The 21,552-nt window shown below is 51.8% G+C and overlaps 1 protein-coding gene across 1 annotated transcript; it reads right to left on the bottom strand.

Annotated features, from left to right (window-relative positions):
- Positions 1-1,322: 1,322 nt before the first annotated feature.
- Positions 1,323-21,552, bottom strand: SH2D5 (SH2 domain containing 5). The gene is made up of 13 exons (XM_052691742.1): positions 21,432-21,552; positions 19,617-21,292; positions 18,705-18,866; positions 18,519-18,599; positions 18,350-18,424; positions 18,022-18,165; positions 17,740-17,934; positions 16,854-17,043; positions 14,992-15,094; positions 14,766-14,925; positions 7,330-14,183; positions 6,204-6,288; positions 1,323-4,376 (listed from the first exon to the last, which is right to left on the bottom strand). Exons 3-11 carry the CDS (start codon positions 18,789-18,791, stop codon positions 14,025-14,027), a joined length of 1,194 nt encoding a protein of 397 aa, XP_052547702.1. The 5' UTR covers positions 18,792-18,866; positions 19,617-21,292; positions 21,432-21,552; the 3' UTR covers positions 1,323-4,376; positions 6,204-6,288; positions 7,330-14,024.

Genomic DNA, 21,552 nt, shown 5'->3' with positions numbered 1-21,552 from the left:
CAGATGACACAAGTGAGTGCGGTCCAATTGCCATTTATTGACCTGCTGATGAGCCCAGGAGAAGCCATGGGATGGCACTGTGGCCCTGACACTCCTCTTACCTGCAGGCAGGCGTTTTTTTTTGCAATGTCAGGCTCTGACAGAATTTTCCAGCAGCCAGACTCCTCATCCCAGACAGACTTGCACTTGATCTTCCCCCACATTGCTGCAGTTGCAGTCTCGCTGGATGAGGGACTGCACCTGATCCAGCAGCTGCTGGGAGAGCCTCATGTCTTGCTCCAGACTGTGGTTGCTGCTGAGATAACTGATCTTCTCCAGCTCAAACTGACTGCAGATCTTTGATTTCTGTCCCAGCAGCTCGCAGCTGCATCATAAAAACAACAAAATGACTGGCTGGGATTATAGCAGAGAGAGAAGTGGAGGTTACTACAAGCACAGACATTGGTTAGAGGCAGAAACAGGAATTAGTCAGAGGGTTTATTCAGGGGTATGTGATAAAACCAAAGCTTGGCCAAAGTAAATCAGCAGCTTACACTTTCATTGTCCGCTGCGTGAGAGTGAGAAGGTGCTTATAGAAGAGCAATGGTGGCAAACCAAGAACACCAAAGGGGTTCCGTGATCTGGATTTACACTCAACCGAAGCCAACAATTTAGCAAAATTCAAACATAAAGAAGTTAATAAGCAGCTACTGTTAGCGCCCACTCTTAAAAACAAAAGCTTCAGTGCTTTCTAACTTATAATTAATAATTGGGATGAGATTTTATCTGGAAAGAGAATTCCACATTTGTTTAAATGGAAGACTTGACACATCATCCCATGAATTACTGAGGCTTCAAATGCGCTTAAATTTGCACCATGTGTTCCCTGTCCCGAGCTAACAAAGTCACGGGATTCCTATTTTAGATGAAAAAGGTGCCATACTTCTTTGGTAACCTAAATTAAGCAAGTTCTTAACATGCAGATTTCTGAGGCATAGGCGCATGTTTTCAAAACTCCTCTGATTCTGCCTCATGTAATCAGAGCAAAACTGATTTTCAAGCATGCCTAAGATGTAAGGGTGCTGCTTATGTATATAAAAACAATATGCGTTTATACATAGAGTTTTATATTTTTTAATATATTTGCACAGCTCATTTTCTTGGGTGATCAGAACGGGTGCTGCCGAGGATGCAGTGAGCAGCGTCAGTCAGTGGAGGGAGTCGCATCCTCTCCCATAACAGAGGAGCTCCTCTCGGTGTCCAGCTACACAACAAGGCGGCCAGCTTTTAAAACCCTTGGGGACGGGGGACGGGGGGGGAGGGGGGGGGGGGGGGGGGGGGGGGAGGGGGAGTTTGAGAACGCTGGAGTCGTGGAGCAAGTTTGTCCAGCAGTTCCTAAAAATGCGTGCAGTGGAGCTGGACTCGGTGATCCCTGTGGGTCCCTGTGGGTCCCTTCCCACTCCAGAAATTCTCTGGGTCTAATCAACATCGTAGGTACTAACGCATGCACACATGGCATGTTAGACACAGGTGCCATCATTCTGTAAATATACTACCCTAAGGTATCTCGTTAGCATTAAAAAACGGATAAGCAGAGAAGGGAAAATGGTTGAGGAAGTGTGGAACTAAGGAGTGAAAAAGCCATCCTGAGAATAATCCTAGTGAATGCTCCCCGAATTGGAAACAGGGAACTGTTTTTGCAGGCTCACCTTCTTCTGCATCTTCTGCAGAAGTTTGCTCTTGGCTCAAACCTCCTCCTGGACGTTAAGAAGAACCAAATCACTGCTGTCATCATCGAATTTCTGCAGCATAGCCGCATCCTCTGCTCATCTGCAAACTTTTTCCAATGTTACGCTTCTCCTTGAGGTCCTTGTTTTCAGCCTCTTCCCCCCTTACCACTTGTTCTGGTGCTTCTGTTTGCTGAGCATTACAAGGAAGCATTTGTGTAGCTGTGAAGGATGAACTTCTGTACCTGAACGATGCTTGAGACAACACCATACAGAAATAGCGACTCCTTGGGAGATTTGCTGTCCCGAGTAATCCTGGCAAATTCCACGTGTCAGAACAGTTTGCTATATATGAACTCTGTGTGAGTATACATGTCAGAAACATGACGACAAAGGTGATCAGAATAACAAGTGCAACTGAGAGTGTGTCTATATGCACAGAATTGCTTTTTTATTTAAAAAAAAAAACCAATGTTTTTAATAAACTCCAATATATAAATTCCAATGTGGAATTTATATTTCAATTATTATTTCTCGTTTGGAAAGGTTCTCAGAGCAAGCACAGGAGGTGCTGAAATGATGCAAATATATTTCAAATGGCAGATGTTGCAGTGGTAAGGCTGTAAGTGATAATATAGTTTCTTCTTTGGAGCAGTACTATCAGATGGATTAAATGATGTGGGCTACCTCAGCATAGCCACCTGTGTGCAGGCACAGGCCCATGTTTTAAACCAAGCTCATCTCACACTCACACTGCACAGCCCCACACACTGACATGGGTGTGAAGCAAGCCCTGCAGGAGCCAGGACTGCTGTTCTCACAGCACTGTGACTATCCAAGCAGGCAAGGGGTTTGTAGGTAGCCTGAGGCACAATGGAACACAGCAAACTCTTCGACAAACGTAGCAGTGTTCCCTTTATGCCAGTCTGGGTGTGCACCAGCCTGACTTCTTAAGGGCAAAAGTGATTTAGTCCTGGCAATCTTACACCAGCAGTAAAACTCCTGGAAGGGAGATAAATATTCAACAGAGTGCTGAGTGCAGGCATTCTGCTAATCTCTGGTGTGAATTCAGATCCCAGGCTGCTCGCCCCTTGTGCCACTGCACTGGTGTGGCAAACAACTCCAGGCACCCCTTCCTGGTGCAGCTGGTGCCTCTTCAGACAAGGCACACTGAGCTCCTGAGCTGCTAGCTGCTCTCTTTGTCTGCACTGACATCTGTATCAAGGCAAACAGGTCAGGCTCACCAGCACCGACTCAGATTGGAGAAAATCCTACTGCTGATAAAGCCTCTACTGATAATAGCCTCTTAATGATCTTCAAACCCATCAGAAAGAGCTCATTCTCCACCAAAGATGACCTGCTATTCTACTTCCCTGCAGTTGCCAAAGCTTTCAGTTTTGTTTGCTTAATGCAGGACTGAATCCTGCTCTGCTGACTCTCAGCCACCCTCTGGTATAAAGCATTTAAAAGGTGACTTTGAAAATTCCACACCTGTGGAATCAAACCCTCCTGCCTAATCTGCAGCCAACTCTGATTTTTACAATGCAGTTGGCATTTTTCCTCCCTTATCACAGGAAGAAAAACTTCAGGCACTAAGACTATTAAAATTTGATATACCGTCAAAACAAATGGTTTCTTTGGAGCCATCTCCATCAACAGACACAACTCCTCACAAATTACAGACAGTGCTATCCTAGATTTGTTAATAGCTCCTTTTGCAGTGGGAGAGGCCCATCACAGTGAGTGTGTGTCATGGGAGCTGACAGAGATCAGCGACATGGAGATGTGACCCTGCACCCCTCACACCCCAGCCATGAGATTCAGGCCCCGGGTCTAATGCTGCCAATAACATTTTGTTCCCAGGCAATTTTAATGCCAGCTCTGGCTGAAGTCTTGCAGGTACTCTCAGATGCATGAGTTAAAGGCAGAAGTGATAGTGATCTCAGTGACAATGGAGAGTCTCTCAGGAGAACTCTCAATGAGAGTTCATCATTATGGCATTAGGCATCAGAGTACTGCACCTAGCAGCTATTTGTCTGCTCCAAATGGACACAGTTAATTTGGGGATAAAGAATGTGCATCTGCTTGATTTTGCACTGCACAGAACACATAGCTGAAGTTGAGCAGTCATGCTGCTGTGCAAGCAGGATTCAGGGCAGCCAGCAGTGACTGCTGGCAGGGTCCAGCAGGATGGAAAGACAAAAGTAGGGAACCTGCTTTGGCAGGGGGGTTGGACTCGATGATCTCTGGAGGACCGTTCCAACCCCTACAATTCTGTGATTCTGTGATTGCTTGTTGCCTGTGTGCAACAGGAGGCAGTTATCAGAAGCAGCCACTGAGCTGGCAAGCACCTGCTGCTGCTCCACAGGGGCTGAAGTCCCTTCTGGTATGACAGCTCCTCCACTCCGGCGTTCCCATCGCCAGCACCTCGCACAGCTTGAGGCACTGCTGAGTCCTGAGGACAAGAAGAAACAAAAGGCTGCATCTCTGAAAAGATGCAGGGTGAATCCTGGAAGAGTCGAAGAGTGACACTGCCCACCTGGGTCTCTTCAGCCTGGGAGGGAGAAGTGGACTGCAGGGAACCTTGACTGATGTCAGTTCTTCATCTGCTGCAGCAGGAGTCTTCAGGCAAAGGTGTCTCAGTAGGATTAGTCTCAGAATTCACAGCAGCTGAAGAATAAAAGAGCAAATACCTGCAATGTAAATAGTGAGCTCTGCATAGAATATAAATCTGTGAAAACATCACCAAACCTTCCACAAAAGCTGAAAGCTGTTTGTTTGGCTGGGAGAAGTCTGTTTGTTATTTACCTTCTTAGGTTGGTAAGTAAAAACCATCAGACCTAGAGGGCAAGTCAGGCAAGGAATACAGATCTTACAGGGCTGGGAAAACCCTGAACCTCACATTCACATAGAAACCTATTTCAGAAGTGCAGGGGGTACACGCTTGTAGTCAGAGGGAAAACAATAAACCTTTCACCATAGAAAGTGGTAGCATCAAGAATTTAGAATATGGTTGCAAGGATTAATATTGGACAAAACGTGCTGTGTAAGCTCATTACAAAACATGCTCTGAGGCACCGCGGGAGTATAAATGAAAAATGATAATGAATTGGATAGCTGGCAACTCTTTATAGGTGCGTGACAGGAATACCTGCCCTGCAGCAAAGCGATGGTGTTGATAATCCACCAGGAAACCAAGAGCTGCATCAGATTTGTATGCGACGGAAGATACTGCTGCAGCCTGCTTGTCTGGGGCATGTGGGTTGTGGGAAGCCAATCAGATCAAGGCTGCTGCCTGCTGAGACAGCTCTGCAGCATAAACCTCTGTTCAAGAGGAATGCTGATCTAAGGCAGAGAGAACTCACAGCTGCATGGGCAAAATTCCATTTTGTTGCCTTAGGGCTTGCAGGGCAGGGCCAGGCTGGTCTTGACATGGAAAAGAGCTCAGGGAAATAGGGAAGCTGGGACAGAGTCTCGCAAATGGCTCAGAAGGCAGTCACACTCCTGCTGTCAATACGGGAGAGGTAGAGCAGGGGCTGCGACGCTTGCTGCAGCAGTTGTCAGTGCCTCTTCAGAGGCTGCAGTGGCTGCCACAAGTCAGAGTTTGCAAGAAACCTTCTGTTTCAGCTCATTCCCAAAGGCAACCCCGCAGTGTCTGAACAGCACCAGGGCACCATGGCTCTGTGCTGTGCACCCTGTGTGTCTGAACAGCACCATCACTCTGCGCTCTGCACCCTGCCTAATCCACACCTGCTTCCTTCCTGAGGTTCTCCTCGAGGGCAGACAGCTTGAGACCACAGCAGATCCTTAGGTTATGATGCCTTATTTAAGGCAGGCACGGGACTTCTGCTTCACTTCATGCTGGCCTTTAGCTGGGCCAGCATCTCTTCCTTCTCCTGGGCACAGCAGAACCTGGTGCAGCAGCACTGCTCCTGCCTGTACACAAGGTCACAGCTTACATCCACCCCAGTAAAACTGTACTCATTGACATTTTCCTGTGGCTGAAATGGATGCAGCATTGATGAAAGGTGACAGGCTAGCCCTACAAACTGCTTTTTGGGCAGATGTGGTGCCCTGGAAAGGGCTTTGTAACAAGTGAGGACAAAGTTCACTTCCTTCTGGTCCCTCTACTTCTATCTTCTCTACCAACTCCTCATTCTTCCACTTGGCTCCATCTCTCCTCCTCATCCTTCTGTTCCTAATGTCTTTCCCCCCTCCATTGATGGAACAAATTTAAACATCACATGTAATTCACTCTTGTTATATGTGCTTCAAGGAAAGCCCCACTCGTCTGGAGATGAAGTGGAGTGAACAATAATGAGAGGAAATGATATTGTAAATAAGGCCATAAGAAACAAGCCAAGGACAAAAAAAAAAATGTGATGACAAATATACTGGAAAAGCTTACGTCCTATTTGCAGTATGTACTATAAAAATCCACAAACTTCAGTCAAAGACAGTAGGACATATCATACGATTGAATCCCTGCTGCCTTACTTCTCTGATCAGCTGCTTCTCTGCTTCAACATCAGGAGGAGAGCTGGCTTCCCTTCCCAGTGAACAGCCTCGGCAGGTGGAAGCCCTGCAAAGCAAAGCAGCAATAAAATCATGCACAGTTACTGGGTGGGACTGCCTGTGGAGTGCCTGGAAACAGAACAAAGGAGCTCGCTGCCAGCAAAGAATATCGCCATCCATGTGCTCCTTTGCACTGCACTCATGTGCCAGAATCTGTGCTGCTAAAATGCCCACTGGCCACCAGCTCCAGAGGTGTGGGGAGAGGAATCAGCGCCGAGCAGAGCAGGAGCTTCAGGTATATGAAAGCAAATATGTCTGATCTCTGTCAGAATAACAGGAGATCTGTTTCCCAAACCATGTTAACAGATTTGGAAGATAAAATATACTGGGAAGGAGATTAAAAAGTGCAGGGAAATTCCTCCTGTCTTCTCAGCTGTTTTTGAAAGGCAGCAGAAAGGGGAAAAGAGAAAAATCCTTCAGCCTCTCATAACAGTTGACCTTTGTCACAACTCTCAAGAGATGATCAGGTCCCTAAAGATTGCTCCCAGGTTTCCTATTCCTGCTGCCCAGCACAGTGGGTCTGCTGAGGGTGAATCCTTGACGAGAGGACAGAGCATTCTGTAAGGAATGCTGTTAGCGAGGCAAAAACTTCCTGTAGTGCCAAAAGTTCACAGTTCAGGATAACAGGAGCTAATGCTAATTAATGCTAATTAAACAGAATGCTAATAAAAAAAAAAAAAAGTACAATTGTATTTAATTGTATTTAATTTTACATTGTTATTTCTCCACCATCTTTGCTCTGCCAGCTGAAATCCCTTTTCTGTTGACCAAATTCTACCCACACTAACCAATAAGAATCAAGGATTTGAATCCTATCAGCATTTTCTAACAAAATTAGTCATTATTGAAAACTAGAGAAACTATTAGAGAATTAAGATGTTCTTTACCGCTGGAATAAGGTCATTTTGACAATACTGAAAGAAAAGCACATTACCAGAATGGACACCTCTTCCTGCAATGGATGAGGTGAGATCTGGTGAGCATTTTACTTGCAAAACCACTTTTTTTGGTCAAAGATAAAACAGCTCTAAGGCTGAGGTTTTCTTACCTGACAAATTATTCACATTCATTTCTTCAGCTAGAATGGCCTTCAGCTTCTTAATCTCCTCCTGATATCCCTCAGCAGAGCATCCCTGATACAGGACTTGTTCTTGATGTTTTTCACTCGATTTGCATAGCACAGGACTGAGGCGTTCATCATAGCTGTTGTCAGCTGGAGATAAGCACGCTACCATCAGGGCCTCATATTCCCTCCCAGGGAGCCATGCAGCAGCCTGGTCAGCTTTGAGTTGTGGTGGGGATGTGTCTGCACCTGCCATCAACCAGGACTGAGAGCACAGAGGGAGGGAAGGGCTGATTTTAGTGGCCTCTTTGCTCTGCTCTCCTGTAGTTCCAGTTTCTGACTGTCTCCTGCTTCCTGCCTGGTTCACTACATTAAGATTTGCGGCCCTAAGGTGGTCCTGCCCTCTCTCATCTGCAAGAAAATCATTCCAAGTTAGGCGCTACTCAGGAAGCAGCATCTCAATGGTCAGGAACCAGAACAGGCACTTAATCACAGAATCACAGAAACACCAAGGTTGGAAAAGACCTACAGGATCATCCAGTCCAACCATCCACCCATCACCAGTAGTTCTCACTAAACCTCAACACTAAATCCAAATTAGTTCCTTGAACTAACGTGATGCCACAAGTCTCCTGTTAGTAAGGCAGACACTTTAGGAACCCTTCAATTTCACCAGCTCCTTACCACACTCAGCTTCATACCCATCTTTCGTCAAATCAGGCATATTGTCCACAGCACTCAGATCCCTGTGCCCCAATCATCCCTCATGATTGCATCCCGAGTTCAAGGGAATTCCTCCTTCGGCGCTCCGAGCTCCAATTTGCACCAGGGAACAGTTTGACCCATGTCTGCTCACTTCTAGGCAAACTTCTACAAAACCTCACCTTGAATTTAATCAGGAATTAAACCTTATGGATGTGGATGTGGAGGATACCTAAACAATGAATAATCTGATGCACGGGGGAAAGGTTTGTAATGAGAAATAAAGGCATGAGAAACAAAGGAAACCCACTGCCCTGGGGTATTTCACTTACAGCAGTGGGTTATTAACTGCAGAGCTTAGCATTTGCAGCAAGCACTGCCTCACAGCACACGCTCTGACATGTCTGGACATGGAAGGGAAAAAAGAAAGAAGAAAAAACAAACAAACAACAATAGAGCTTAAACAGAGCACCCTCTCACCATTCTTTCTGATTGCTGGGGTTAAGGGACTGTTATAAAACATAGGTTTTCTAATTCTTTCCTTCCCTGTCCCAGCTTATGTAGACAACAAATAAGTCACTTTGGTCATTGTCAGCGTCCTTTTACCCAAGGAGGCTGTTTGCTTCCATTGCAGAGCTTTGTGGTTTGGTTTCCATCTTGTAACAAGGTCCCCAGACTCACTGAAATTCCTGCAGGTGTTGCCTGTCTCGTCCCCACGCAGCCCATCAGCTGCTCCTGGTGGCAGAAGCACCAGCTCGATCTAAAACATCTTCCTGCTGAGCAAATCAATCCCTAAACACAACATAAAGGGATAAAATAGCTGCTACTCTAAACACCCTAAACATCAGATGGTGCCTTGCCTGTTTTGCACATCTGCAGTCAGATCCCCGTGCTCACCATCATCCTGTTTCTGAACTTTTGTTTGGAAATAAAGCTCACATAGTTGTGAGGAGCTTCTTTAAAACATTAAGCACCTGCAAATTATAACATCCTACATGTGCAACTGGAAAATAAGTTGCAACTTACTCACACACTTCTTTGAGAAGCCTAAAGATGGTAACATAAATACCTGTTCATTTAGGAGCCCTGCACCCAACACAAAACAGGAGTGTAAACGCTTCATTTTCCTTGTCAGGCTTAAAGTTGAGGCTTGACATAACCACATAATGCAGGGCTCAGCATCCACCAGCTGTGCTAATTGAGACATTCCATGAACCCAACACACATCACTTTGGGCAGATGTAAATGAGATACTCTCATTAACAGCTGGAACTACCATTTAGAAAGACATTATGCAACTTTCCTGATGGCTGAAACACCTGTGGAAGAGAACACAACCAAGCTGTTCAGGGCCCAGCTGGGGTCAAGGATGAGACAGAATACAGGAGATTAATTTCTTTCTTAGTCCCTGAGGAAACCTTTCAAGGTCCTTGTCCAGATGCAGTAGGCAGCTTTGTCAGCTAAAGAAATGACAGCTGAAATGAGATACTTGGGAAAGGAAAATTAGTCACTAAAACATCATTAAGGGACTCTTTTATTCTATCTTTAAACCCAGATTAGTGGTTTGCTTAAAAGACGTGCCCCATAATTCAGCTAAATGAAGGAATCCTTGTAAGAGAGGTCAGACGAGGGAGAGAAGGATACAAGTTTCTCAAGGCTTTGCAATGTCTGAGCTCCAAGGCAGTGTATTGGCTGTGAGTCCTAGCGGCCTTTGCTAGAAATAAAGGCTTTAGAAGATAAAAGAAGGAGAACAAAACATGTTTCCAGATTGAGTGCAAGACATTTCAGCCCGAAGGGGAACTGAGGAGGAAAGATATAGCCATCTCACTCTACAAAGCATCCCAGTGTCAGGGCACCGTGCTGATTTCTATGGACCAAAGTCACGTACGCTCCAACTTCTGCCTGGGGGCTGAATGGTTGGATCCCTCTGGTTGCATGGATGCAGCACATCCAGCTCCTACCTATGGTGCAGACTTCTATATGGATGGTAAAGATGGAGCAGGAAGAGCCCTTGTTCATCACAGCGTTCCTCTGGTCTGCCTCCACAATCTGCTCACTCTGCACCACGCTGTGCGCAGGCTGCAGGGAAAGCCCCTCCACGCACAGCACCTTTCCAGGTGTGCCTTCAGCTGCAAGCAGGGACAGCACAACACAGGACAGGAGGGGAGCAAGGCTGCAGAAGGGTGTGCAGAGGGCTGCCCACCAGCTTTCAGACCACACAAAAAGAGGGAACCACCTTTACAGCCAAAAAGAGTGAAGGTTATGAACTTGCTGATGGCTTCAGCCATCTCCCAGGACACAAGCAACCCAACTTCTCTGCACTGAGCTGCCTTCTACCTCCTCTATTATTAAGCAGCATATTTTAAGATGAACAGAAATGTTTTTCACCTATTATGGCAAAGTCTCTAATATATATCATCAGTCATAGGGAGCTTTTTAAAACCAAAGCACCGATTCAGTAATCAGATATTGTTACTGGTGCTGTACTGAACCCCTCCGTTCTGAGAGGGCGCCTGATTCGCACCAACGCAGTTCCCCAAATCACACCATCGCACACAGGCAGACTACGTATTTTTTTTCCTCCAGATGAGTTCATTTATCCGATGCTCTAAAATCACATCCAGGCACCTGGGCAGTGTTAAATGACTAATGGCATCTTTTCAAAACCATCAAAGGAATCACTAAATCGTGCAGAAGAAAACACGCAGCACACTGAGAAATGATTGAGGTGTTCAAAGTATCGAACAGTCCATCAAACCTACATTTAAAAAAAACCAAAAACACAAAATAACTGAGAACAGTGCACTCCCACATGAGCTCCTTCTGAAAATCCATCCACGCTGGGAATTTTAAATGAGAGGAATTCATTTGCACCAGCTGTGTTACACCCCACATCCGCTGAGCTCATAACCAAAACCTGATGGTGCCAGCAGGGATCATCAGGGATGCGATAGATCATAGCATGGTTTGAGTTGGAAGGGACCTGTAAAGGCCACCTGGCCCAACTTCCCAGCAGCAATCAGGGACACCCACAGCTCCTTTGGGTGCTCAGAGCACAGATACTGCCTTTGGGGGTGTGAGCTCCGAACACCTCGAGATGTTTTGGTGACGCTACAGGAAGGGATGTAAAAAAAAAATCAAGGCAAAATGGAGCAAATCCTTCTGAAAACTGAACTCAGCAGGATGTTATCCTTGTTTATGTCACTGCAAAGCCGTGCCTGCCCTGAATTAACCCAGTTCAGAACCACAGCCAGGTTGGTTGCACACCATGACTTCTGACTGCACTACAGGAGAACTGGCACAGCTGCACTCCAGGGTGCCACAGAGGCCTTTCCAGGGCTGTCTACAGCCTGGCCACGCCGTGCTCCTACCAGAGCTCCTACTACCTGCTCTTCTGTCAAAGGACTTCGTTCCACAGCTGGCAGCTGAGTCTTGGGGCTTCAGACTGTACAAAATCACTGATGTTAAAAGGCAAGGGAACAAAGACACGGGATTTCAGAGGAGATTAGCAGGCTCTGGGACTCAGAAGAAAGCTGTGGGTCAGCCCAGGCCTTCTGCCTCCACAGGACACGGCTGGACTCCTTGCTAGAGGAAGCAGTGAGGCTGGTGGCTGTCCCCACAGCGCTGGTGTTTCCCTGGAAACCGCTGTGCCCGAGTCCTGCCCTCCTGGTGCCAACTGCAGTCGTCATGGAAACCTGTGTCACTGCTGATGGGAAACAAAGAATGGGGATTTGCAGCAAGCGTGGTCTAAATCAGCACCGAGCCCCTTTTCTGCCTTCTCTCTCCCAATGTAAGCACGCTCGGAAAGCAAAGCAGGGCGCTGCCTGCAAGAGGATTTGGCTTCATGAAGGCAGGAGCCCATGTAGCACCGCCTCCAGGCTGCAGGCACTGCAGGTCCCTTCCAGTGCAGTGCTGCCATGCCCCACATGTGCTGCCGCTGCGGCTTTCCCTCGCAGGTGGGCCTGCAGGGGAGCAAACTGGGGCAGAAGATTTGCAGGTGCCCCCGGGAATACATGCAAAAAGATCTGCGAAGACTCTAAGAGGGGCATTTTGTAGGGTCATTTCTGCCACTTGGTTGGGATTTCAGTGCATTTTTTCCTCCGGCCTTCCTGGCTTCAGCTCCAACATGTGCTTGATATCGGCTCCTAGAAGGTCTCATATGTCCTCACTGTAAATCTCCAGGCAGGAAGCTCTCACCAAGAATCTGATGGTTTCAGCACGCTGTACAAAACAGGAATGAATTCAGGAGGAGGTTCACAGCATGAAGGCAAGCAGGCAGCCCGCAGAGTGCCAGCTGGGCACCCACCTCCCTGCTGCACCTCCTCACACCTCCCATGGCATTTCATGCTCGGGTATGACTACCGAACACATTTGCTTCCAGGCCTTAAATATCTCAGGCATGCAGGACTGTATTTCTGTAGGGTTCTATGACAGAGCCAGTACTGAGGTGACTGAAATGCTGCGCTCAGTTAAATCAGCACCCTGCTCCGAGTACAGACATCATGGTACTTTGCAACACCTGACACTGCAGCTCTGCTGGAACCAAATCTGCCCTGATGGTCACACAGCACAGTTTTACCAGCAGTGCAGCTGAGATGGGAGAAGTTACTTCCAGAAGTGAAAAACAGACAAATGGCAGCAATTCACTGAGAATCCAAAGTCTGTCCCCATCCTCTCTCCCAAGTGCACTCCTTCTTTGGGGTGTTCCGTCTGCCTGCTGCTCCCCTGACGTGTTTAGGGTTAAAAACAGTGCTTTGGTTAAAGCACTGAACTGAAATGATAATACCATCACAGCTCTCTGACAACTGCAATTTTGGGAGAAAAGAAGAACAGAACAGTGTGGATATTACTCCTCCATTTCCCAGAAGGGCTGCCAGCATAAATGCTTCAATTCCTACAGATCAGGGAGCATTATGCTGTAGAAGGTGCAGAAATTGTCTTTGTAGGTACCGCATGACATTACAACAGGATCTCTTCCACATTATCACACACCTGTGTGCTCTCAAAAACGCGTTCCAGTGAGAAAAATAAAATAAACCAACCACAGAACGGCCTGCAGGTGGGTGGTGAAAACTGCAGGGGCAGCTGACAGTGCTGAAGGCCAGGACGGTTTTGCCATAGGGCAGGAAATCTTCAGGAATATGGATTCAAGCAGGATGCCAGCTGAGTGCAAGGCCAGCAGCAAGCAGGCATCACTGCCATTCATTCCTGTTTTGGAGAGAGCCAAGGCAGGAACAGAAGGCATCTGGGACTTCCATCTTACACCTATCACTGGCCATTCTGTCCTTGTAGCTTCTGCTAACAGCAGAGGTTGGGTTGACCTGTTGGTTTTCAGTGGTTGTGTTTGGTTGGGGTTTTCTGGGCTGCTTTTCCCCTCCCAGCCGCTCACCTGCTGACACACCAGCAGGCACCGCGCATCCCCTCGCAGCTTCTGCTTCGCTTCTCCAGCAGGAAGAGATTTCCCACCTCCTCCAAGGCGTCCCGCTGGGCCGCACGAACAGCCCGACGCCCTCAGCAGCGCTGCAGGTCACCCTTCTCCTCAACCTCGTTCCCTTGCCGGAAAAGCAGAGCCCTGCCGGCCCTGCCGGCCGCACCTCTCGGCTCTCCGTCCCGGCTCAGCCCCGCACCGCTACAGCCCACCCCCCTCTCTACTTAAACCCCCGTGGTTTCGGACGCCGCTACCCAAGGCCCGCCGAGGCCAAGGCCCGGTCAGCAGGACCGCCGCTTGAGGCCCCGCCCCGCGGGTCACGTGCCGCAGAGGGCGCGCGCGGGAAGACGGGCGAACGTGCGGCGTGGTGTGCGCGTGCGTGGAGCAGCGCTGGGGGGAAGGGGGGGAGGGGCTGTGCGCGGTGTGGTCGCGTGAGCGCGGGGCTGCAGCTGGACGGATGCAAGAAGGAGTCCGGAGCAGCGCGGTTGCGCAAAGCTGTTTATTCGCGGTGTGGCCGTGGGGCTCCGTGCGGTCGGAGCTGCGGTCGGCTCTAACCGCGCTCGTGCTGCACCAGGGCCGGGCTGTCTTCGTCCCGCTGCTCGTAGCCGGGGTTGCGGCGCCCCACGCTCAGGCGGCAGAAGCAGCCCCCGGGTACTGCCGAGTAGTGCGCGAGCAGCGCCGGCATGGAGCGGAATTCGGCGTGGGAGTGCTGCAGGAGAGAGGCGCCGGTGTGCCGGTGCACCGATGCGTGCTTGCACTGTGCAACCAGGAAGGGAATCACCAGTGCTCCGTGCACTCATGCTCTAAAGAAATGCGCTGAAGCACAGTGTGCCCCTGCGTTCACGCACCCCGATGCCCTGAAGGACCAGCGAACCACGCACCCACCCATCTTGCACCAGTCCAGCTTGGAACCAAAAGCGCTCGTGCACGTACGTGTGAATTCCTCATGCAAGCGCACCCTCGTGCACCCACACACCGGTGTGACGCAGCACACTGCATTGGTGCATCCAGTGGTGCACAGGTGGGTGCAGGTGCACAACAACGTGTTCACACCGGTGCATTTGTATGCGCGCAGGGAGCTGGTGGAGTCTCCTCTGGAGATGTTCCACACCCGCCCGGACGCCTGCTTGTGCGACCTGCTGCGGGGAACTGCTTTGGCAGGGAGCTGGACTCGACGATCTCTGGAGGCCCCTACGGTTCCGTGGTCCCTATGCACACACGCACCCGTCCACGAACGCATCCGTGCGTGCATCCCCGACCCGCGCACCGACAGCACGCAGCGCCCGCTCACCTCCACGCAGAAGCGGCCCTGCCGCGTCCGCAGCACGCAGTACGGCACGACTCCGCAGGGCGCGCGCACCCACAGGCACCAGCGCGGGGCGCCGCCGGGCTCGGCGCGCAGCAGGAAGGCTCCCGGCGCGTCTCCGTGCAGCAGCGCCACGCCGCCGGCCCTGCGGGGACGCGCGGATGGGTGCGGGGCCGGTCGGGGGCTGCGGGGCGGGGTGGCGAGCGCTCACCTGGCGATGCCGGCGAAGGCCCACACGCTCTCGGCGAGGGCGGCCTCGGTGTCAGGGAGCAGCGCCAGGCCCCGCGCGCTTCTGCTCTCCCATCCCGACGGGGCTGGGGGAGGTGGGGTGGGTGCCCGGCCCCAAACCCCCTCCTCACCCCCCAGGATTTCTCTTTGAGCCCAAATCCCATCCCTGGCCCCTCACTGACACCAAATGTGACCCCAGATCCCGTCCTCCCCACCGAAGCCTCTCCTGATCCCAAATATCCTCCTTGACCTCGAAACCTTCCTGTGACGCCCAAATCCTCTCCTCGATCTCAAATCCCCTCCTTGACCCCAAATTCCCCTTGACGACCTCATATCCCTTCATCGATCCCCAAATCCTCTCTTTACTCCAAAATCCTATCCCCAAATCCTCACCCCAAATCCCCTTACCAGCCCCAAAATCCCCTCCTTGGCCCCAAAATCCTCTCTTTGAGTCCCAAATTCTATTCCTACACCCCAAATCCCCTCATCCCCCCAAGTTTCTTCTTCGGCCCTAAATCCTCTCCCTCACCCCCAAAATACTCTCTTCAACCCCAGATCTCTTTGACCCCCAAATCGCATCCTTGACATCACATCCTCTCCTTGATCCAAGATCTCCTACGTGACATCAAAACCTTTCTCTGACCCCAAAATCATTTCCTCTTCGAACCCGAAATCCCCTCCTTGGCACCCAAATCCTCACAGTAATCCCTATTTCCTATCATTCACACCAAATCCCCTCCTTGTCTCCCTCTTTTTGACCTTAAATCCCCTGCTTGACCCCCAAATCCTCTCATTAAACCCCAAATCCTATCCTTCATGCCAAATCCTCGCATTGGCTCCAAAACCCTCTTTGACCCCAAATCCTTTCTGACTTCAAAATCCTATTCTCATCCCAAATCGCCTCTTCTTGATCCCAAATCTCATCTTTGACCCTGAATTCCCTCAACAACCCCAAATCCCCTTGTTGGCCTCCAAATCCTCTATCTGATCCCCAAAATCCTCAACCTCTGACCCCTTCTGACCCCAGAATCCCCTCAAATGACTCCAGATCCTCAACCCGCAACCCCAAATCCCTTCTCTGACTCCAAAATCCCCTCCTTGATCCCAAATCCTCTCCTGAACCCCGAAATCCCCTTCCTGATCCGCCAGAATCCCACCTTGACCCCAAACCCCCTCAGTGGCCCCACAATACCCTCCTTGAGCCCCAGATCCCCATCTTGACCCCTAATGCCCTCAATGGCCCCACAATCCCCTCCTTAACCTCCAAATCCTCTCTTTGACCCCCTAAATCCTCTCCTCAATCTCAAGTCCCCTCTCTGACCCTGAAATCCCCATCTTGACCCCAAATTCCCTCAATGGCTCCGCAATCTCCTCCCTGACCCCCAAGTCCCCTCAAATGTCCCGAATCCCCTCATTAGCCCCCCAATCCTCTCTTTGATCCCCCAAATCTTCAACTTCTAACCCCTCTCTGACGCTAGAATCCCCTCAAACATCCTCAAATCCTCTTCTCAAGCCACAGTTCCCTCTCTGACCCCAAATCCCTTCACTGACCCCAAGGTTTCCTCCTCGACCCCCAAATCATCCCTTTGACTCCCAAAGTCCTCTCCTCCACCCAAATTCCTTCTCTGACCCTAAATCCCCTCAATGGCCCCGCAATCCCCTCTTTGACCCCCCAAATCCTCTCCTCGGTCCCAAATACCCAGTCTGACCCCAAGATCCCTTCCTTGATGCCAAATCCCCTCCTTGACCCCAGATCATCTCTTTGACCCCCCCGAAGCCCTTGCCTCCACCCAAACCCCCCTCCGACCCTCAAACTGCCCTTTGACCCCAGCCCCCCCCACTCACCACCCTCTCTGTGCTGCAGTTGACTCTCAGCCCCGCAGTCTCGGTAGGCACCCGAGCGCAGCACTTTGCTGCGGATCGCCTTTTTGCGCACCAGCACTGGGGAGCAGTACGGGTTCCCTGGGTGCCAACCCACAGCGCGGCCCTCGGCCTCCACCCGTCTCTCTTGGAGCAGATGCTGTGCAAAGACGTGCTGTGGAAATAGGCTGAGAGTTAAAGATGGAGCAAGGAAAGGCCGTGTGAGGAAGGGCCATGGAGTGTGCTGTGCAAAAGTGCTGTGCAAAAAGTGCTGTGCAAAAAGTGCTGTGCAAAACGCCATGAGATAAAGCCAGGCGGGGTGGGCTGTGCAAAATGCTCTGTGCAAAGATGTGCTGCGTACAACTGCGTGCTGGAAAAGGCCATGCAAAGAAGGGCTGTGCAAAACGCAGCACTGAAAACAGCAGGGGAAGCGCTGTGAAAGCAGCCTGCAAAAAGAGGCTTTGCTGACGTGCTGTGCAAAGTATGTGAAGCACCATGGGAAGGAAGTTCACCTGGTGCAAAATCTGTGCAAGGAAAGGCTGTGCAAGACATGATGGAGAAATGCTGTGCAAAGATGCACCATGCAAGGATGCGCCGTGCAAAAATGGACTGTGCAAAGAATGTGCTGTGCAAAAATGCAGCATGCGAAAAAATGAGTCATGCAAAAATATGTTGTGCAAAAATGCATTGTGCAAAAGATCCGCTGTGGAAAGGTGCACCATGGGGAAAAAATGCACAATGAAAGAAACGCTCCTTGCAAAGGTGTGTCGTGCAAAGACGCTCTGTGCGAAGATGCACCATGCAGGCATTTCCCATGCAGTGTGCTGTGCAGCGATCCGTGCAGTGCTGCGCTGCAAAGGTCTGCACCCACCCCTGCACCCAGAGGTCCGAGGGCAGGCAGGCGCCGCAGGGACAGCAGCGCGTTGACGTTGCGCGACACCTCCTCGGGGTTGAGGGGCTCCCGCAGCAGCGGGGGGGGGTCGGGCTCAGCCGCCTGCAGCTCAGGGTGCGCCTGCAGGTAACAGAGCTGGAAGGAGCGGCACAGCAGCAGGTGCAGCACGTGCACCTGCAGGGAGAGAGGGGAGAGAGTCAGATTGATAACGCAGAAGTGATTGAAGCGTTCAGGGGTGGGAGGGTGGGAGCAGGCAGGCACCTCGCCCGGGGGGCCCACAAAGAGGTGGCAGAACAGTGAGCTGGGGGGGCTGCGAGGGTTGCGGGCCACGAAGGCGAACTGGCGCTCGGCGTGCAGGCAGGTGCTGTACAGGATGCGGCGCAGCGCGTGCGCCATCAGCAGCGTCTGCAGCGACAGCGGGGCCTGGCTGGGACCATGGTGTGAGCAGAGCCCGGCCCGAGCCTGGCTGCAAATGCTCGTCTGCAAAGCGGGCAGCTGCGCTCTGAGTGCTGCAGATCCCCCAGAGCACACCTTCAAAGTGGCATCCGGCACCCTGTGCATCACATCGCACATTGCACCCAGCACCCACCTCCCCGTCAGCTCCGTAGACCTTCAGTCCCTGCAAGCTGAACCTGAGCACCACAGGCTTCCTCCTGGGGCAATCCTGGCAGGGACACGGGGTGGTGGTGGGGTCCCCCTGCTGCCATCTGGCATCCCCCCACCAGCCGTGGGGATTTGAGGGCAATGGGATGGCCCACCTGCAGCGCCCGCAGCTGCTCCTCCAGCTGCCCTGCGTGCTGCTGCAGCTCCAGCTCCTCCAGCATGAAGGAACCCACGTACTGGGGGGGCGACAATCCCATCCTGCTTCAGCAGCCCCCCATGGGATTCCCCAACAACAAGGGGATGCGGCACTGTGGGTCACACCTGCACCCCAATGGCCTCACCTCTGCTGCCTTGGCGATGCCCCGGCTACGAGGGGGTGGTGGTGCCGGATCCGGCCCCCTCCCGTTGGCTGTCATCTTCTTCTTCATGGCAGCAGCTTCCTAAATCCTTACCGCAATGCAGAGGTCCCAAAATCCTCACCCCGATGCAGAAGTTCCCAAATCCTGACCCCATCACAGAAGTTCCCAGATCTTTACCCCAGTAAAGGCTCCTGGCTCCCAACCGCAACCTCACCCCAAGCACCATGCGAGGGTCCCCACGGCCCAGCCTCAGTGCAAGGGTTGGGATCCAGGAGCGTTGTGCAAGTGTCCCCAAATCCAGACCCTGCCCCCCAGTGCAAAGTCCCCATGTCCCAAACTCATCACCACATCACCATAACAGGGTTTTCTCATCCTCTGCCCCTAAGCTCCGTGCAGGGCTCCCACGTCCCAAGCATGATGCAGGCACCCACATCCTGATCCACCTGTGATGTCAGGGGTCCCCACACCCTGACTCCAAATAAGATGCATGCGGCCCAAATGAAACCCAAGCAAGATCCACAGGTACCCAAATCCTGAACCCAGGCGGGGGTCCCTGCACCCTGGGGGTGGCAGCATCTCGTGGCAGGGGAAGGGGAGAGGTTAGCGGTAAGGATGGGCCTCAAAGGGGCTTTGGGGCTGAGACCCGTGCAGCTCGTGACACCGCTGGCTGCAAAAAACACGGGTTGGGGGTCCAGGCACATCCCGGGTGGGCGCGGGCTCAGGGCTGCCCCATCTATTCCGGCACCGTTCGGGGGTCTTTCCCCCACCCCCAGCCAATCCGCAGGCAGGCAGCCCCCAAGCCCCGCCCCCTTTTTCCCACGCTCCATTTCTCAATGGGGCCCCCCAGCCCACCGCCACCGCCACCCCGCAGCTCCCCCAGGGAAGGATGCTGACCCCGAGAGGAGCTCGCCCACCACAGCGGGCCCCGTTCCCCCGCTCACGGGCAGCTCCAGAGAAACGCAGGCGAAATCCTCCGGTTCTCGGCCTCAGTCCGGCGCTTTCGTTCCCTGGGGGCTCCGCCGGGCGCGACGCAGGGATGCTCCGCAGGGATGCTCCGCAGGGATGCTCTGCCCTGCTGTCAGGCCCCCGCTGCACGCCAGGCCCCGCCAAGCGCGAGCCCACGGCGGGCACGGGGCAGGCAGCGAACTCCCATTTCCTGCCTCCGATCTGCCCGCGATGAATCACTGCAATTTACCTCCCCGTTTTCTCCGTCTCTTGGAAGCGACGGCGAGCAGAAAGGCTCGGGCTTTTTGGAAAACGCAGCTGCAACCCGTTGCTTTTTTTTTTTTTCCTTCTTTCCTTTGAGAAGCCGAGCTCTCTCCCCACTGCACACACGTGGCTGCACGCTCACCACCCCTGCCCTCCTCACCCCAATTCCCGCCTTGCCCCCTGTCATCCATCCACTCTGCTTTTGGTCACGCAGTCATATAGAAACAACGGGGGATGGCTCCTGCAAAGAAAGGGATGCAGCCATATGTAAAGCCAACGCCACATCCCAAAAACTCCAAGTTGTGCCCCAAAACCTCAGTGTTGCGCCCCCGCATACCAACATTACGTCCCCCGAACCCAAAGACACGTGCTCAAATCCTAACATTGTGCCAGGAAAACCCAAAAACGCTCTGACTGGGAGCACACAGCAGCTGCCCACAGCCAGAGACACTTGTGAAGGGAAGGCAACGCACTGGGGAGAAGGCGCAGCCCCAGCCTTTGGAGGCGCCTCTAAAAACCCCAGCGCCAGCCTCGGTGCACCCAAGGGTGTAAGGAAAAGGGCTGCCACCAATGCTGAGCGCTTTGAGACACCACAGAGTGCCCTGGTGGAGCCAGCAGCATTGGAACAGAGGAAAGAAAGGAAAAGAAGGACAGATGGGAGCGAGGGAACAACACAACAGAGCCCGTCTGGGCAGGAAGCAGGCTGGGGACACGCAGCAGAGCTGGCACAAAGCTTCCCAAAGAGAGCTGCTGCTTTCTCCTGGTGCCCCACTATGCTGTGCTGCAGGCTGAGCTCCCCATCCAGCCCCAGTGGAAAGCAGTTGCTGCTCCAGGCTGCCCTGGGAAGGCAGGTGGCCCAACCAGCAAAAAAAGCCACAACTAAAGAGTTTGGAGGTGACCAATGGCAGCTTTTAGCACAACCTTGGCAGCAAAATTAAATTGCACTCGGGTGCAAAGGATCAGAGCTGTGCAGGTGATTCAGCAGGTATTTTTTGGGTTGCTGGGGTGGAAACGTTACCCCAAAGAGGGAGTAGAGAGGTGCTGCAGGACAACAGCTGGGAGGAGGACCCCATAGCCCCACAAGCATCCTGGAGAGAAGGTTTTATTCAGATCTGCCTTGGAGGAAACCACCACCAAAACCCTCTGTTTCAGTATGCAGCAGCAGGAGAGTCACTGACCAAAGTTAAGTGCTTTACAGCTCCCTGGGTCACTTGAGTGCCTTCCCTCTGTTTCACGTCAGCCACAGCTTTCATGAGCCTGTGCTCTCTGCATCCTTGCTCCAGGGCTGCGAGCAATGGAGGACATTTCTGTAAGAGCTTTTTAAACTCCCTGTTATTGGAGGCAGCACACTGAGGCCGCACCTGAAAAGGGTGAACAGAGTAAGGAGGCTTTTCCATTTTGCACTCATTTCTGAAGGCACTTCCACTGCCCCCAGTGTGGCAGATGCAAAGCTCTTCCCAAAAGCACGTTAAGCAAAGAGCTCATGCTTGAATCACTCACGTTGCCCCATTCAAGGGAAGTCCAGGATGCTCTGCTGCCAGCAGCGTACTCCTAACAAAGGCTTGCCTCTGCGGAGCACACTCACTGCAATTCTCTCCTCCCTGGGCTTCCAGGAGAAAGC

This window comes from Tympanuchus pallidicinctus, unplaced genomic scaffold (assembly GCF_026119805.1).
Source record: "Tympanuchus pallidicinctus isolate F22 unplaced genomic scaffold, pur_lepc_1.0 scaffold29, whole genome shotgun sequence".
Classification (NCBI taxonomy): domain Eukaryota; kingdom Metazoa; phylum Chordata; class Aves; order Galliformes; family Phasianidae; genus Tympanuchus; species Tympanuchus pallidicinctus.
Note: the sequence above shows the minus strand (reverse complement) of the source record. Positions and strands in the feature narration are given on the sequence as shown.

Bases quoted from the DNA above. Each gene is read 5' to 3' on its own strand.
- SH2D5 (XM_052691742.1), bottom strand. From the start codon at position 18,791: ATGAAGAAGAAGATGACAGCCAACGGGAGGGGGCCGGATCCGGCACCA. The intron at 18,600-18,704 runs GTGAGGCCATTG...TCGCCCCCCCAG, and splicing joins GCATCGCCAAGGCAGCAGAG to TACGTGGGTTCCTTCATGCT. The intron at 14,926-14,991 runs GTGAGCGCTCGC...GCGTCCCCGCAG, and splicing joins GCCTTCGCCGGCATCGCCAG to GGCCGGCGGCGTGGCGCTGC.